The sequence below is a fragment of the Anopheles stephensi genome, chromosome 2, assembly GCF_013141755.1.
Source record: "Anopheles stephensi strain Indian chromosome 2, UCI_ANSTEP_V1.0, whole genome shotgun sequence".
Lineage (NCBI taxonomy): Eukaryota > Metazoa > Arthropoda > Insecta > Diptera > Culicidae > Anopheles > Anopheles stephensi.
The window spans coordinates 63,503,252-63,519,720 of record NC_050202.1 but is presented as its reverse complement, the minus strand read 5'-3'; the positions used below and the strand labels follow the sequence as shown (position 1 = coordinate 63,519,720).

Sequence of the window (16,469 nt, the reverse complement as noted above, 5' to 3'; positions counted from 1 at the left end):
GCACGGGGGCATCCTGCAATGGGAGACCAAATATCAATTATACCAAAACCGACATATGAATCAATCCGATTGCTTTGCATAAATTGATACACCAGCTAAGTATAAATTCTTAAAAAACGGCCAAAGCTATACAAAAGGTTCGTCCTCCCAATTCACACGTAGCAGCAAATCTGCACAGCTCCGGAACTATGATGTCCACCGATGTGGTGTAGTGAGTGAGTCACGGATGAGCCAGGGGCGACGCGGATCAACCCGTTGCACGTCGTTCGGTTCGGTTTATGATCAAGGTGAAGTAACAAAAGGCCTCGGGACACATACACACACACCGATCGTTAGGTAATTTGAGCTAACATAAAGTACGATGTTAATTAAGGTCAGTTTGTTTGTTTGTTGTTGTTTTACTTTCTTCTTTGTTTTATATCTTTTTTTTGTTGTTGTTTATCTCCATATTTTGCGCGCGTACTTGCGTTCGATTAATTCGATTAATAACTAAAATATCGGATTATTTTTTATGGATTGTTTCGCCCTGTGATGACGCCCTCGCCTCCGCGCTTGTAAGATCTCAATTCTCATTACCTATATTCGCGTTCTCTACACTGACGGGGTTTGTTTCTTTTAGAAATCTTACCAATCTACCAAACGTAACGTTCCCTCTGTCACACACGTTCCTTCCGCGCACCTGTCTGTCTGTTTTGGGTGTGTGTTTGTGTCTATGCTTTTGCGTGAGCGTGAGCATGTCTTCAATCTGGTTTGTGTGCGTTGCTTGCTGTGGCGGCTTCTATTACACTATTATGATGCCACCCAAAAACGGAACACATCTCGTTGCCGGCGCTCTACACAGCGATGCTACAACCCCACCACAGAAATTCGGACGACCGTTTGAAGGAGCAAACAGCATCCAAGAGAAGGGGCAGGGGGGTAAGCATTGCATTAATCGTTTTTTGTTGGTTTGCATTTACTACGGTGCCATGTGGTTTTCCCGCTCATACACGCAGCGGTAGTAGTAGTAGTAGTTGGTAGTAATAGTAGTACGCGGATAGGTGTAGACATGTGAATTTAAGAGCAAAAGAGATATATAAATTACCTAATGTTCGTAATTAATATTTAAACCCCCCTTTTTTTATATAAGGTCTTTACAGGCAGACAAGTGAAGAACGTTAGTTCCCGTTTTGTGGGTACAAAGATTAGATACAAACATTGCCTATACACATTTCCCGCGCTTACACCATCCCTCTACCGTCCATTCCTCCCTCCTTCCCATCTTTTATCTGTCCAGTTTGTTTGTAGCTTTTATGTCGCAGCTATCGATACTAGTCGCCGAATAATGCCAAAGGGGAACGGGTTGGTACAACCAATCTGTTTCTTAATGCAAAGAGTAGTTAGCAGTTGTTTGGGTCGGGAGGAGACGAATTCATGTTGTCCGAGTTGATTCCTCCGTTCACCGTTCACCAAGAAAAGCGCATTCTTCCACCCTCTTTCAGCTAACCGCCTTCCTTTGCAGCAGGGAAGGAAATTGCGCTCGCTGCTTGCGGGGAAATTGAGTCCATTGATTTCGTTTGTGCGATTCACGTTTATACCAGGGAATGGGAGGCTTAATTGTTCCCATCCGGGATAAGCATTCCTCTTCCCCCGCTTCGAGGCGCTTTTTGAACAAACTTGTCTATCTCTTTCTCTCTCACGCACACTAATTGCTCAACATATTACCTTGCTTTAGGAGCTTGTTATCTAGCTATACGGCGAACGCAATGATTGGGCGCTTTTAAAAGATGTGCGTGTAAAATTTCAAAATTTGCACCAGAAAGAAGCATCCTCCTATTTACGAGCTGCATATTAGGAAGCCAGCAGACGGACAAAGTTAGGACGTACACATACCTACACGCACACACGCACATCCCTGAGGGTGTAGTATGGGCGCGTCTTGTACTGCCGTTTTTTTTCTTCCGCACCTACAATGCTACTAGGCAATGAATGTTTTTCGCTGTGGCTGTGGCCACGTTTCTCACGCGTAGGTCAATAAGTCGAATATTAGAAAACGAGGCGCGGACATACTGTATGTGTTGCTGTGTGTTGCTGCTCTGCTGCTGCTGCTGCTGCTGCGGCAACTGTCCATTAGGAGAAGGGGTGGTAACGGTACGATGATCCCTTTCCAAGCAGCCTCTTATAGCAGCTGGCACTTGAATCGTCTGCTAGATACCAGTTTGTGGTGCTTTCGATTCTTCTTCCCCCTCTCTTTGTCTTTGCGAATTTCGCGCACTAGCGTGTAGAATGCATCGTCCACACCCATCCGTGTTTTGGCCGAAGTTTCTACAAAAGGAACACCGTACTGTTTCGCCACCTACAAAACACAATCAAATTGGGGCAAACGTTACTGAAGATCGAATGGCAGCGCTTGTACTGAGAGGGGGGAAAAAAAGACTTACATCTCTGGCCTGGTTCATATCTACTGCCCATGCTTGCAGGTCGCACTTGTTGCCTACTAACACCATCGGCACTTCTTCCGCGTCTTTAACACGCTTGATCTGTTCTCGGTACGTTCCTGGAAGGTTGACACAAAATTAGTTAGTCGGACACAACGAATAGAACCGGCGTGCTTACCTATATCTTCGAAACTTTTGGCACTGTTCACAGCGAATACTAAAAGAAATCCTTCACCCGTTCGCATATACTGATCACGCATCGCTGAGTACTCCTCCTGACCGGCTGTGTCCAGAATGTCAAGCAAACACGTTTCACCATCTGTGAGGAAGCAAACAGAAAAAAAACAACCGAAGTTATTGGATGTCGTTGGTGGTGTAGCAAATAGGTGTGTAGAAGGAGTTATTAGAATATGATTAGCGATAAGATTAGATAATAGCGCATAGATACAACAACGTGGGCCGGGATCGTGTAATCATTTCAGCAAACCCTTACTGCTCTGAACCGGCGAGCAACCGAAAAGAACAGCTAGCAGCAGAAAGGATAAATTGTGAATGCATTAATTGAATTCAATTAATGTGAGAAACGTCATCTAAGCAAGCCGATTCGAATTGATGATTCACTCTCTTTTTCTCTCTCATCACTGGGCAACGCATTTTCAAGGGCGAAAATAAGCTGCACACTTGGCGGTGCACTTTGTGGCAACACAGATTGGTGCATGGCATCCTTTCATCTTTTTCACACAAATATGGGACAAATAATTTGCTTAGGTAACTACAGAAAAAAATCCTTAACTGTTGCATAAATCCTTTGCAGTTTCCATTGGTTTCCCTAGCTATTATGTGTGTCCTGCCAATAATTGACCATGGTGGTGTCCTGTCTCAGCCAAAAAAAAATCTTTTCATCACTATTTTTGGTACCCCTTTCATGATCACACGAAGAAGGAAAGGCCACTTTTAAACTACGCCCGATCCCTCTTTTGGAGTGCGCTGAATCACTCGCTAAAAATAACAATAAAAAAAAACTTACCTATAACTACTTGCTTCCGGTAGGAATCTTCAATTGTTGGATCGTACTCGTCCACGAAATGGTTCTGAATAAGTTGAATGGTCAGCGCCGACTTGCCGACACCTCCAGCGCCTACTACAACGAGCTTGTACTCCGTCATCGTACCGCCTTCTGCTGGATTGGGTTGCGATTTCGATTTGCAACAGGCGGCGTGTGACGAACAGAGGTAGCGAAATTCTTCCTTAACAAAGCACAACCACGGCACACCGTAACCCTCGCACACCCCGCCCCGCGGGCAGGCAACAGATGACGATGACGGTTTCTTCGTTCGTTCGTTCTACCACTACGCGTATAGCCGCAAAATTCGATCACTTCCCAAATCCGCGGCTGCTGCTACTGCTGAGTGGTGAATTGAGACCTTTACCTTTTGGGTAAAGGACCAGCAGTACGATTTCTTCGCTTGCGTTTGCAGTGTGTTTATCACTTTACCTTAATGACACCCAATTGCACAATTCCTGCCCTTGCTGTATTTTTCTGCGCACTCGAACGCTTCACGTCACACCACTGTAATTCGCACTTTTTCGCACCGCATACACATGCTCCACACCACCAGCACACACAATGATGCTGCTCACTACTTTCCTGTTGCCGACTGTTTCGCTTGCGGACGGGAATAAAGATTGTTGTTATTATTCTCCAACTTTATGCTTGCTTCCTTTATTTCGCCAGCCGCCAGGCAGCCACAGGATGACTGTGATCAGGTTGCTCGGTTTGATGATGGCGCTGCTGCTGCTGCTGCTACTACTGCTGATGGCAACGATGACGATGACGACGATGAAGTACAACGCCCGTCGTTCGACGTTGTGCGCTCTCTTGTTCTATTCACACACTATCCGCCTCGCTCTAGCACACACGAGCGTTTTCTCTCGCTCTCTTTCCCTCTCTCTCTCTACACCGTGCACTGTTTGGCTCCTCTGTTTCGCTGATCTAAAATTGAGCCCTAGGATGATGATGATGGGAAGAATTTGTTAGCTTAACTTAATTTAGGGCACTGTTCGGCGTGCTGGAGCCATGGAACACGAAGCGTAACTTGCAAATATGACTAATTGCAAGGCAACCCGTTCTAGCGCGACACACACACATACACCCGACCACTGGGAGTGTCTTATTATTCATTTGACTGAGAGACAATGATGATGCTGCTGCTGCTGCTGGATCGCATCTTCCGTGCAGGAATGGGCTTTGTACCGTGTGAGTGGTATTGCTGCTTTTAGCACACTTTCACGTGATTTCTTCCAACGTTTCTGCGGCTTTTCACATGCGTTTTACTTTACGCAACATTACTTACCTTAGCGTTTACGATATACACCAATGTAAGTGTACTGTAGAACAAAATAACTTCTACATACGGACGAACAGTGTCTCCGTCTTTTTACGTTTTTATTGAAAATGGCGTCGGCGTGTTAAGAACTGAAGTGCAGTGTAAACGCACGGCCCGAACTACCACACGACGTTGGACATTTCGTCCGAACGCTGTTTTCGAACAAAAACACAAAGATTGCTAGATGCAGTTTTTCGAAGATGTAGCGGACTGTGTGCAACAGTACGGCAAACAAATGGTCAAAATATATATTGCGCTGTAGGTTTGGTATAAATTAAATACAAATCAGGCAGATAATATGCGCAATATCTTTTCTAAAATAAAATAAATAATCCAAACCATTTTGGTATGCAGATGATAATATTTTTTTTCATTTTTCATTCGACAAAAACAAAAACAATATGCGGGTCAATTTGACAGATCTTTGCATCTGTTCCGCGTTCGCAGCTGCGGTGGCTCAAGAGCAACGATGCCGGGAAATGAACGAACCAAACAGTTCGAAAAACGAAACATATTCAGTGCACAAAGCATAAATACTCCTCAAAATGGAAAGCAAAAACAATCAACAGGTAGCAATTAAAAATGGAGTGTTACCTTCGCCGAAACTACAGCTGAACGACAACACAAACGACACGGAAATCGATGAGAAAGATCCGGCCAAACATCAAGGACGGACACGTTCCTTCCCACACGAACGGGGCATCTGGGCCAGTTATGTATTCATAGACTGTGAGTAAATTACCATACGTACAGAGTATGTTGATCTAACTTTCTTCTGAACATATTCTCAAAGCAAAACATTTGACGAAATACCACATTGTCCATCTCAGATAGTGACTCCGACGGTTGGATCGAGATGCAGGACGAATGCAAAACAGTGCTGAACTCTGCAACTACACTCGACTTCATGCCCATTGACCGAATGCATCTAAGTCTCACTAAAACCTTCACCATCCGGCATCATAACATTACACCGTTTGTGGAAAACTTGCGGGAGCAGCTAGATGGTCATCGACGCTTTCGGCTCGAGTTTGCCGGAATGCAGGTATACGTGAACGAGGAACGCACTCGTACATTTCTGGGTGTACGTGTGGCCGAAGAATCGTACGGTCCACTTAACGAACTCGTCACCAGTGTGGACGAGTGTTTAAGCGAGTATAAACTGCCGCTATTCTACGCCGACCGTGCATTTCACGTGAGCATCCTGTGGTGTTTGGGTGATCGAGAAGCGGAAGTTCGAAAGGAATTGCCTGCGCTTACCTCCGTGTTTGAGCGGGTGTACGAGGAAGAATATTGTGACATTAGTCAATTAGTGAAAAAGCTTTGGTTTAAATGTGGGAATAAAATGTTTCATTTTGATCTTGTATAAATTTCACCGCGGGACAGCAGAATGTAGATTCGAATTAATATGCCCAGCTGAAAGAAAAAGAAGAAAAAATTGAACGAATATAATAACAAACAGAAACTTTGTAATGACCCACAGCAAGGGAGTAAGTGACTTACAGCTTCAACACTTTATCCTTGCCACCTGAGGCGACACGCGAACCGTCCGGAGCCCAATCCACGCCGTACACTTCGTCCGCATGGCCTGGCAGTTCCTGCACCAGCTTTCGCTCCTTCACACTCCATACCTTCAGCGTGGAATCTTTGCTGCCGCTCAGCACCAATCGCGAATCAGCTGACCATCCGACCGTATAAACTGCCTGCACGTGTCCGCGCAGAGCACAAATGAACGCACCATCGGTAGCCCGCCACAACCGGATCGATTTGTCAAACGATGCGGACGCAATAAATTTCACGTCCGGTGAATACTTAACATCGTTCACTACGTTCTGATGGCCCGTCATCCGGGTGACAAACTGTTTCTGATTCGCACGCCACAGGTACAGCGTAAAATCGTCCGAACACGATACGAACGATTCCACACCGTCCGGACACACCTTCTCATACCGCTCTAGGGCCATCTGTTTGAGTGCGTCCTTGTTGCTGCCATCGCCGTACATCAAGCTCTTATCCATTACGGGATGGAAGGGCCCGGTGCGCAACACATAATCTGTGTTGAGTGCCAAATTATTCACCCAATGTGCATGACCCGTGAACGTTTTGCAGAGCACACCGTCTTCCGCACGCCACATCTTGATCGTACGGTCGCGCGATGAAGTGTACAGCAGGCCCGAACCACCCCAGCGTACAGCCGTAACCGGTGCCGTGTGACCAGCGATCACCTTCACGCACGTTCCCAGCACTATATCCCATATCCGTGCATCGTTATCGTTTCCTGCACTCGCCAGAAAGCGACATTCGGCATTTCGGTGATAAGGTTCCCAGGACAGGCAGCTGATCCACTTTTTGTGTCCAACAAGCGGCCGACCAAGCTGTTTGCCCGTATCCGGCGACCAGATGCGAATTTCGCCTGCCTTACACGCTGACGCTACCTTGAGGGAATCCGGTGCCCATGCAACACACATCACCCACTGCCGGTGGCCTGTGCACGTGTGATGAGGTGTCTCGGTGTTTAGATCCCACAGTCGCAGCGTTTTGTCACCCGACCCGCTCGCCAGATGTATGCTATTCGGGCTGAAGGCGAGCGATACGACGGCTTCCGCATGACCGGGCATAGTGCTGGTGCAGCGAGATACGGCCCGTACCCGAAACACGGCCTGCGGCTGGTATACGATATCCAGCACATCTTCCGCGTTCAGTCGCTTCTGGTCCACGGTTTGATCGATCGATTGCTTGATCTCTTCATCGTTTACGAAAAACAGGTACGGCGTCGGCTTCTCCTGCAATCGTTTATCAATAAAATGTGTAAATAACTACGTGATTATGAATTGTGGCTCCAACAAAGAGCACATAGTTACATTCTTCAGCAGCGCATTGCAGATCAGTTCCAGCTGCTCCTTGGTGACGTTGACCGGCAGTGCCAACGGTGGACCTGCTTCTTCTCCCGAATCCGACACGAAGCGGGCCTGCACCGTTTTGGTTGTTTGAGGTTCACTTTCATCCACTTCCATCGTTGCAATTATGCAGCAATGCAGTTAACATACAACGGCACTAGCACAAACTGCTCCAAAACAGCTTCCGCAGCACATGTGTTTTGCGGCGAGTTTTTGATGTTCCAAACGTCATTTGAACTTTTTTTTTGTTATTTTATTTACCTGTCAACCTGTCACGGGCGCACACCCCCGTCTATAAACCTTGGCGTGAAACGTCGGATCGAGTGACGTTTTGGATGTGTGTGTGTTTTTAATTTGGAACAGCAAAGAAGGAAAAGAAAATATTTTCATTCCAACGTAAAACTTGTGTGTTGAGTTTTAGTGAAAGTTTTAGCCCATTCCTACGAGTTTTCGGTTCGCATTACGGGTTTTGTTGGCTGGTTTTGTTTCCCAAGCAGTTTGATCGTGCAGAATAAGGGTTTCTTAGCTAGATCGTTGCTGACCTCAAATGCATACGCACTCCGTAGTCACGAAGGCCACGGGCAATGTTGGACGGTGTACAAAGGATGTGGTATGATAATTTAATTTGCTGCTCGGTCGCGCTTTTGGATGAAAGTACGGTGGTAGAATAGTTCGCGAGTTGCCGCATCGGACGCATAACGGCGCCGTTTGCGACATGTCGCACAGCCCGCCCAACTACATGGACGGCGTTCCGGTGAAAATATCCGAACGCTTTAAACCTCCGCCAAAGATAGTGCTCCCGCAGGGTGTTGTTAACCGTCTGAATCAGTACGATGTGGGGCAGGTACTGCATGACTCATGTTACGATGGCGAACTGGAAGACACGGTACTTAAGAGAATAACGGAGTGGAAAGCGGTGAAGGAGCGCGAACGCTACGAACGGAAGGTGCGGTTACAGGCCAGGGAGCAGGAACGGATGCGGGTGCTCGAGCAGGAACAGAAGCAAAAGCTGAATCAAATATCGTACCCCAATACGGACGAGCTGTCCAGCGCTAGCGACGATAATGATGCCGATGGCGATGGCCCAACGGCTGGCCGGGCGATGAACGGGTCCGACGATGAGTACGAGGAAGAGAACGATGAGTCTGCCCCGTCCGGCTCGTCGGACGAGCGCACCGCCAATGTAAAACCGTTCGATCATATGAGCCAGCTGAGCTCGATACTGGTACCGACTGTGATACGGGACACAGTGCCCAGTGCTGTGTCGCACGCACCGGCAGCATACCCAAATGTACTCGTTAAAGCAACTGCTACTACCATTCCAAAGACGGCCCAGTCCGAAATGGCGACGTCGCCGCCGAATGCCACGTTTGGGAGCAACAACAATAATAATAACAATAATTATAACAAAATCAATTACTCGGACTTTGAAAACGATACGTCAAGTCCGTTCGATAACATGGAGCTGCGTACGATCAACGATTTAGACATTTTGGCTCAAGTGTTGAAGCAAAACGCTACGCTTATGGCTAGTCCAGTGAATGAGGTCGAGAGGCAGACAGCGCAGGAACCGCAGGAAGCAACAACGGACGCGATACAGCCGGTGACAACTTCCTCGACGGTGCAGACCACGGAACAGCGGCCACCACCACAAGAGCAACCGCAGCAGCAAGCGCTTCACAATCCCTCTCCCATTGCAACCAATCCGTACAACGGTACGGCATACACCACGAATCAGCAGTATTCGATGTATCCGGCACAGTATCAGCAGCCCACTCAAACAACGATTGCCTCAGCCGGTGTGAGTGAGTATCTTCCGTCACCTTACAGCGCTTACCAGCCGTACAGTAATTATGGCACGCAGTACGAAACCCCGACGGCACTGGCCGCATCTTGCTACTCGAATTATGCCAGCTCTGCATACCACGTCAGTCCGTCAGTTAGCCAAAATCACCAGAGCTCCTCCTACTCACCGGTCGTTACGAACTATGCGTACGGTTATCAGCAACAGCAGCAGTCATACGTTACGGCACCGTCTAGTTCGATGGCGAGCGGTACCGGGACCGCTACCTACGCCCCGAGCTATGGTTACAGCAACACCACCGCGGCCCATAAGCAAACCGATGGCTATTACACTAACTATCAGCCCGTGTCCTCGTCCGGTGGTGCAGCAGCATATCCTTCCATCTACACCACGGCCACCGGTTCGGTTGGACAGGCGGGCACGGACGGGCAGACGGGACTGCGATCAAAGTCTAGAAGTGTGCCGGATATTATGCGACAGTTGGACGATGAGGTGCAAGATTCGGCGACTCGAAGGACGCGTAACAATAGTCAAACGATCGCCGATCGTCAAACAACGGGCGGCAGTGATAACTATGCTGGTAAGGCTTAATAATATTTGTTTTAAGAAACAGATATTGTTTGCTGTAGCAAAGTTGGGGTCGTTGGAAAACATACACATCCGCATTTGAGCCTCTCGACCCGCTCTCGACGAAAGTCGAAATGATATGTTTGGCGATGGAGTTCCCTAACGACAACGAACTAATTGAATCGATTGTCCCTCTATAAACTCCTTGCAGTATCTAACAGCACAGCCGAAAGGAGTACCGTGGACTATACTATTTACAATCAGCTAACGCAAACCGATCAAAACATTGTGAAACGGATTAGCGGCATGGGTTTCCCACTGGAACGGGTGGTGTGGGTACTGAGGCGCATCGGAAACGACGATAAAAAGGTGAGTAAACCCGTCTAGAAAGCCTCACGACGCCACAAAGCACTGAGCACCACTTTCGTTGCAGATCGTCGAACATCTTATACCGCTGAGTGAGCTGCTGGATCTTGGCTTCGAGGGAGAGAAAATCTCAGATGCACTTCTAAAGTTCGACAACAATAAGCATAAAGCGCTTGATTACTTGATTTCGTAGAATCGTCGTCGGTTTTGGGTTTCTTCTACTGCTTGCCGCCGGAATATTGCATATTATGTACGCCAGAGTACGCAGTTCGGCTTTGTGAAGAGGAAGACTTGCGAGACGAATAAAGTGGTGCCGACTACAACTGATCGCGTAGCTAGCGCAGCGTAGAAAGCGTAAACGATGTGGTGGTTGTACTATCTTTCGGAATGTGAAGAGGAAATCCACCGGAAGTAGCAGGTAAGGTTGCGGGCGGACGGTTAATACATGCAGAGATAAATTTATTACCGTGTACACAGGTTGCATAAATATAAAATGGGTTTATTAGCACATAGAAACATCGTTAAGTTGGAAAGGAATCTGACTTTACAAGGAAGTTATACACAAACCAAAAGCTGAAGGGAGAGTGCGTTAACGTTCAGCTCCACCCGACTGCTTCTCTACTCCTTGCTGATGAGGTGCACGATTGTATCGATGACCCGTTTGCCATGCTCGTGGTTCATCAAGTTTAGCAGCGGATCACTAATTTTCAGCTCCAACATTTTGGCCAGCTCTAGCCGCAGGAACTTCACCATTTCCGCAATCTGATGGGTGGCGGCCTGCAGCATCAGCCAGCCACCTTCGAGCAGTATCACGAAATCGCCACCGTGCAGCTCGATCTGCAGATCGCTACCGGAGAACAGTACCATCGGCAGCAGCGGTACCATGGTCGTTTCGCGGATGAAAATCCGGGACGTTTTCATCTTTTCCTGGTACACCAGAAACGGTGAGCCAAAGTGGCCGACGCTAGCGTTCACCGACGATGGGTGCAGTGCGACGTAACCATCCTCCTGCGTTTTGAACCGCAAATCGGACGCTTGCGGCAGCCGGGGCACAGCTCCGACCGCACCAGTGACGAAGCTTTTTTCGGGCGTGAGAATTTTCACCACGTTTGGGTAGAGGGCAGCACACAGGATGGCTGCCAGCAGCCGGTTGTTCGATCCGTTCACGTTGATTTCCGCCCCGGTAACCTGCTGCAGATCGTCCAGCTGTTGCCGTTTCGCACGGCTGCGCCCGGAAAGATCGATCGGCACGAAACCGATCGATACGAGCAGCTCCAGAAACTGGTACTTCATTTCCCCGATGGTGGCTAACGTTTTGCCGGACAGATAGTTGTGCTCCGCAAAGCATTGGCCAGCGTAGCGACTTTTCTGTGCCGCCTCCATCCAACGGCGGTAAGCATTTAGCATCGTCAGATGGTCGCTGTTTGCGATCGCAAACTGTCTCTTCCGATTGTCCGCCTCGTCACGCTTCCCGAACGGCGAAACGAACGGGCTCTTGTAGCTCAGGATGGCCGCCATCGTAAGCACACTGTCCAGACACTGGAATATTGCACCGAACAGCATCAACTTGCCTATCCGCACGTCCACCGGCAACGCGGACAAATGGTGACCGAGCGGTGTCAACTGTTCTTCCAGATCGAGCGCACCGACATCGACGAGACGCTTCTTCGCGGCCTGAACGTTTTCCACGCTCGGTGGTTCGATGAGCGAACCGAGCACATCGTTCACCGTTCGCTCCTGAAACGTGGGCAGCGTTTTCACGCGCAACAGCAACGGTTCGAGCGGGATGCGATGAATTTCTGGCACGGGTTGGCCAAGAATGTGATGCGTAAATCGGGGCCGGGTGTAGAGGTGTATGCAAACGCCAGGCATTACTCGACCCGCGCGACCCTTACGCTGGAGGGCGTTCGCACGCGATACCCACACCATCTCGAGCGATTCCATGTTGCGGTTGGAGTCGAAGCGCTTCTCCTTCATCTGACCACAGTCAATCACGAACACACAGTCGTCGATCGTGACGGACGTTTCGGCGATGTTTGTGCTGAGCACAATCTTCCTTTTCCCTTTCGGTGGCTTACGGAACACGAGCGCTTGCTCTTCGTTCGTAAGCATCGAGTGGAGCGGAATCAGTACGAACCGGTCGCCGCGGGCGCCAAAGAGTTTGCTTTCGGCGAGTGATTCGTGAACGGTTTGTATTTCCGCCAGCCCTGGTAGGAAGATCAGTATCGAACCCTCTTTTGGCCAGTGGTGCGAATTGTCGTCCACGATGTACGTTAGCACGTGCTCGATCAGCTCCGGGTTGATGCGAAGCGGATCCATCAGATACAGTGCTTTGCACGTTTGCTTCGAATAATCTGCAAAGGAATGGACCAACGACAAAGATCTCATTAAACTGCACATTTCAGCTCACTGCTCACCGATTATTTACCTGCGTATCGTGCAAACATATCGGCCATCTTCAGATTCTCATCGCGAATCGTTTTGGCCGGTGCCGCATTCGCTGCCTTCACGTCCGAATACTCCAGCTCCTGGAGCAGCTGTTCCTGCTCTCCCTTGCGCAACTTGCGGCAAAACGGTGAGTCCGGTTCCAACACGAACCCACTCCTGTCCAGTATGTCCTCCAGGAACAACTGCTCCACCGGAAACGTGCGGCCCGGTATATCCAGCACCGGTATATCACCAAAGTAGCTCGAGAACAGGTTCGAGTTCAGTGTGGCCGACATCAGAATCACCTTCAGATCCGCCCGCTTACCAAGCAACTCCTTCAGTATCAGCAGCAAAAAGTCCGACTCCTCACTACGCTCGTGCACCTCGTCAACGATAATTTGCGTCACGCTGGCGAGCATCGGATCGGACTGTAACCGGCGCAAAAGGATACCGGTAGTGCAGAACGTAAGCCGGGTGGAGGAAGAAATTTTGTTCTCCAACCGTATCTGATAACCGACCGTGTTGCCAATCTTTTCGTTCCGTTCTTCGGCGACACGTTCCGCCACACCGATGGCGGACAGACGGCGCGGCTGGGTGCAGATAATTTCCACATGCCGAAGCGGATCCTTCGACTGCACCTTGGACGATTGTAGCAGCCAATCGTCGAGCAGGAATTGAGGTACTTGCGTTGACTTACCGCAACCGGTTTCTCCGCTAATCACGAGAATTTGGTGCGATTCCATAAGATTGATAATTTCCGCCATCTTCGTCCACGCTGGCAGCTTCCGGCGGTTCTTCAGCATCTCCTTGTACGCTTCGTTCGTCTGTTTGTCCATAAACTTTCGCACAATGTTGCGGTCCTCTTTCATCATCTGTTCCGGGTTCACCTTCGGTCCGGTTTGTCGACCAGTTACGCCACGCTGATGGTGCGTCGGCAGATTGTCTCCCATTCCGGCATCGATTGCTTCCTGTTCGGGAACGTAAAACAGCGATCTCCTACCGTCGGGAAACTGGTACCGATCCTGTTCGATGAACCGTCCAATTTCCTCGTCGTTCTGCAGCAGATCCGCCACAGCATAGATGCAAGGCATACCATCGTTGGTGAGCTCGATGCACTCCTGCACCAACCGGCGGTTCACTCTAAGGCACAGCTGCTCCGGGATATCGGAGCAGGTAGTTTTCAGCAACAGTATCGGTCGCTCGAACGGGTACCGATTGCCGGGCGGAAACCGAACCTCCAGAAAGAACCAGTTTGGATCCTCTTCCGGCGTTTTGTCCACCTTTTTACCGGTCTTCTTTTCCTCGCTGTCCGATTCGTCCAGCTCGTGCGAATAGTGGCACCGGTTGCCGTAGCGACATTTGCCCTTCGCAAAGTTCCAACACTTTTCGCGCTTCGCTTTCTTCTTCTTTGCCAGCGCATCCAGCATGCGGCGCCTTTCCTCCTCGGCTTGCTGGGCTTCCCGTTCCGCCTGCTTGCGCATCTCCGACGGGCTGTGCGCGAGCAGGTGATCGATCTTAAACTTTAGCTGCCACACGCGGTTGTGTTCCTTCTCCACGAACAGCTTGTCGTAGATCGATTCCAGCACTTCCCGCTCGTCCGCCCGCAAGGCGGCCAGTTCGTCTTCGCTGTGATCTTCCGCCGGTGGTTGTAGATCGTTCGGTGGTGGAAAATACTTCGAAAACAGCAGTGCCAAAGCACTGTCCACGTCCCCGTTATGATGATCGAGCGCTTCCTCACAGTGCGACCGGTGAAAGGCGTAACTGTGCAGCTTCATGACGGCATACATCCGAAACTTGTCCTCATTGCTGTTTCCGGTACGTGGGATGTGGGAGAAATCGACACCACCCTGTATGACCAGATTGCCCCGATCCTGCCAGAATCCTTTCTTCATACGACCGCCTTTGTCCTCGTACTTGGAAATGTCGCCCAACTGGAAGGCCTCTCCGTGGATAGCCCGGAGCGTTTCCATGATGCGGGTTTGTGATTCATCCTTAAGCCGTAGCACTTGCAGCTCCACCTTGACTGGTTGCTTGGTGGGTGGTGGCTCAATCGGTGCATTGCTGAAAGGAATGTGCTGTGTTGGATAAACCTGCCATTGGTTAGATATTTGTTGTTGCTTACGTGGACCGTGGATCGACAATTGTTCGTAAGAAACAATCCGAAATCAGCTGAAAGCTTTCTCCGTCCATTTTTTTTGGTGCACTGCAATGTTTACGTATCACCAGCTGACAGCTACATGTGTGTGGGGTGGATGTGTTGACAGCGGGTGAAATTATGACCATTTAGTTGTCCATAGTCCAAAGGGAAATCGAATGGATGCAGGAGAACAGCAGCTCTGGAATCGATATCCACCTTTTTTTGCTTTATTTCAGGGGTAAAAATGGAAGGAATTATCGAAATTTTATCTTGTAGTAGATCGCGTAGAGTTGTTGTTACCATGCGACGACAATCAACCCTATTTGAAATTTGGCTGCAACAAAAACTTGCACTCAACATTGCGTATGCTGATGCAAAAGTTGCACGCAACAACAATCAACAGTTGTTATTCGCGGGAATTTTGAATTTAAATCAAGAATTATAATCTAGCTCATGCTTTCTTTTAATTGTTACATGAAATGTTAATTTTTATACTATTGGTGAAATTATGACGAGTTCAGACAATGCAGGTCAACATCAGCAGTTGTTAAAAGAACTTTAATTTATTCAGTATTTGTTCGAGGAAATAAGTCATATGACCAGATCGTTCCTCATAGTAATACAAAAAAGTCGGGAAATCATTAACGCAGCCCATATTTTTGAATTTATTCGTATTCAAATGATTTTTAATAGAACTCCGGCAAACAATACGTCTCAAGCAATTAAATACCAAATGTATCGCCGTGGAGGTGTAAAACTCACGAAATGTGTCTTGCAGGGGAGAAACAATTATTACGCCATCCTACACTACCTCAGCCGTGCAATCAGCAAAAGCTTTATTAAGAATCGTTAAAATTACATCACAAGTACAATCATCCCAACAAATAATAAAAAAAGACCAGGAACAGTACAGACGGCACCCAAACTAAGCTGCACGCACTGAAGGTTTGCCAAGGTCATGCAAAATATTGAATGTGAATCAAAACTATTTGGCTGTCCATTGTGTTCCCGGCTACTAACGAAACTTGAATGGCGGCCGAACCATTGACATTCAATTGCGTTTGGTTTGGTGGTTCACTTGATCGGAAACGTATATATGCTGAGGCCCGGGGACCCATCATATTTGTGAGCGGAGGGCGATTGAAGCAGCCACTACAATAGGCCCATGCAACGGTCGTGTATCCATCGGGAGAATTGGGAGCTGCTGTAATTTGGGCGAGGAATAGAGGCTTTTTGTTGTGTCGTTTTTATTGCCCCGTTCGATAATATCACAAGAAACCGTTTTAATCCATCGCCAGAATCCAGTGGCAGAAAATTTGGAGGTTGTTGTACAAATAGTTATACTCAAAATTAGTTACAAATAGCATACCTGCTTCATTCGGTCCGTGTGCTTGTAACATTTCATTAGTGAATAGTTCAATCTAGTCACACGCAGAAAAATATTAAGTCAATAGACCGATTCAAGTA

The 16,469-nt window shown here is 48.4% G+C and overlaps 5 protein-coding genes across 6 annotated transcripts; 2 read left to right on the top strand and 3 right to left on the bottom strand.

Annotated features, from left to right (window-relative positions):
- Window positions 1-378: 378 nt before the first annotated feature.
- Window positions 379-4,929, bottom strand: LOC118506734 (GTPase HRas). 2 transcript variants are annotated; one of them, XM_036044273.1, is made up of 5 exons: window positions 4,772-4,929; window positions 3,445-4,423; window positions 2,596-2,736; window positions 2,421-2,536; window positions 379-2,335 (listed from the first exon to the last, which is right to left on the bottom strand). In XM_036044273.1, the coding sequence occupies exons 2-5, from the start codon at window positions 3,581-3,583 to the stop codon at window positions 2,159-2,161; spliced, it is 573 nt and encodes a 190-aa protein (XP_035900166.1). In that variant the 5' UTR covers window positions 3,584-4,423; window positions 4,772-4,929; the 3' UTR covers window positions 379-2,158. The 2 variants fall into 2 exon arrangements, with proteins under 2 accessions (XP_035900166.1, XP_035900167.1); XM_036044274.1 differs by having other exon boundaries at window positions 3,445-4,083; window positions 4,772-4,901.
- Window positions 4,930-5,205: 276 nt separating this feature from the next.
- LOC118506732 (U6 snRNA phosphodiesterase) lies at window positions 5,206-6,189 on the top strand. The gene is made up of 2 exons (XM_036044270.1): window positions 5,206-5,533; window positions 5,635-6,189. Exons 1-2 carry the CDS (start codon window positions 5,350-5,352, stop codon window positions 6,171-6,173), a joined length of 723 nt encoding a protein of 240 aa, XP_035900163.1. The 5' UTR covers window positions 5,206-5,349; the 3' UTR covers window positions 6,174-6,189.
- Window positions 6,132-7,944, bottom strand: LOC118506730 (protein Notchless). Its single transcript, XM_036044268.1, has 3 exons — window positions 7,666-7,944; window positions 6,308-7,587; window positions 6,132-6,220 (listed from the first exon to the last, which is right to left on the bottom strand). Exons 1-3 carry the CDS (start codon window positions 7,816-7,818, stop codon window positions 6,208-6,210), a joined length of 1,446 nt encoding a protein of 481 aa, XP_035900161.1. The 5' UTR covers window positions 7,819-7,944; the 3' UTR covers window positions 6,132-6,207.
- Window positions 7,945-7,988: 44 nt separating this feature from the next.
- On the top strand, window positions 7,989-10,946 carry LOC118506729 (uncharacterized protein DDB_G0289357). Its single transcript, XM_036044267.1, has 3 exons — window positions 7,989-10,085; window positions 10,284-10,441; window positions 10,506-10,946. Exons 1-3 carry the CDS (start codon window positions 8,417-8,419, stop codon window positions 10,629-10,631), a joined length of 1,953 nt encoding a protein of 650 aa, XP_035900160.1. The 5' UTR covers window positions 7,989-8,416; the 3' UTR covers window positions 10,632-10,946.
- LOC118506727 (putative ATP-dependent RNA helicase DHX57) lies at window positions 10,917-15,138 on the bottom strand. The gene is made up of 3 exons (XM_036044264.1): window positions 14,988-15,138; window positions 12,867-14,926; window positions 10,917-12,792 (listed from the first exon to the last, which is right to left on the bottom strand). The coding sequence occupies exons 1-3, from the start codon at window positions 15,053-15,055 to the stop codon at window positions 11,057-11,059; spliced, it is 3,864 nt and encodes a 1,287-aa protein (XP_035900157.1). The 5' UTR covers window positions 15,056-15,138; the 3' UTR covers window positions 10,917-11,056.
- Between the last annotated feature and the right edge of the window lie 1,331 nt (window positions 15,139-16,469).

Bases quoted from the DNA above. Each gene is read 5' to 3' on its own strand.
- LOC118506734 (XM_036044273.1), bottom strand. From the start codon at position 3,583: ATGACGGAGTACAAGCTCGTTGTAGTAGGCGCTGGAGGTGTCGGCAAG. The intron at 2,737-3,444 runs GTAAGTTTTTTT...GCTTCCTCACAG, and splicing joins CCGGAAGCAAGTAGTTATAG to ATGGTGAAACGTGTTTGCTT. The intron at 2,537-2,595 runs GTAAGCACGCCG...TCAACCTTCCAG, and splicing joins CAAAAGTTTCGAAGATATAG to GAACGTACCGAGAACAGATC.
- LOC118506732 (XM_036044270.1), top strand. From the start codon at position 5,350: ATGGAAAGCAAAAACAATCAACAGGTAGCAATTAAAAATGGAGTGTTA. The intron at 5,534-5,634 runs GTGAGTAAATTA...TGTCCATCTCAG, and splicing joins CAGTTATGTATTCATAGACT to ATAGTGACTCCGACGGTTGG.
- LOC118506730 (XM_036044268.1), bottom strand. From the start codon at position 7,818: ATGGAAGTGGATGAAAGTGAACCTCAAACAACCAAAACGGTGCAGGCC. The intron at 7,588-7,665 runs GTAACTATGTGC...AAACGATTGCAG, and splicing joins GCAATGCGCTGCTGAAGAAT to GAGAAGCCGACGCCGTACCT.
- LOC118506729 (XM_036044267.1), top strand. From the start codon at position 8,417: ATGTCGCACAGCCCGCCCAACTACATGGACGGCGTTCCGGTGAAAATA. The intron at 10,086-10,283 runs GTAAGGCTTAAT...AACTCCTTGCAG, and splicing joins CGGCAGTGATAACTATGCTG to TATCTAACAGCACAGCCGAA. The intron at 10,442-10,505 runs GTGAGTAAACCC...CTTTCGTTGCAG, and splicing joins TCGGAAACGACGATAAAAAG to ATCGTCGAACATCTTATACC.
- LOC118506727 (XM_036044264.1), bottom strand. From the start codon at position 15,055: ATGGACGGAGAAAGCTTTCAGCTGATTTCGGATTGTTTCTTACGAACA. The intron at 14,927-14,987 runs GTAAGCAACAAC...CATTCCTTTCAG, and splicing joins ATTGTCGATCCACGGTCCAC to CAATGCACCGATTGAGCCAC. The intron at 12,793-12,866 runs GTAAATAATCGG...ATTCCTTTGCAG, and splicing joins TATGTTTGCACGATACGCAG to ATTATTCGAAGCAAACGTGC.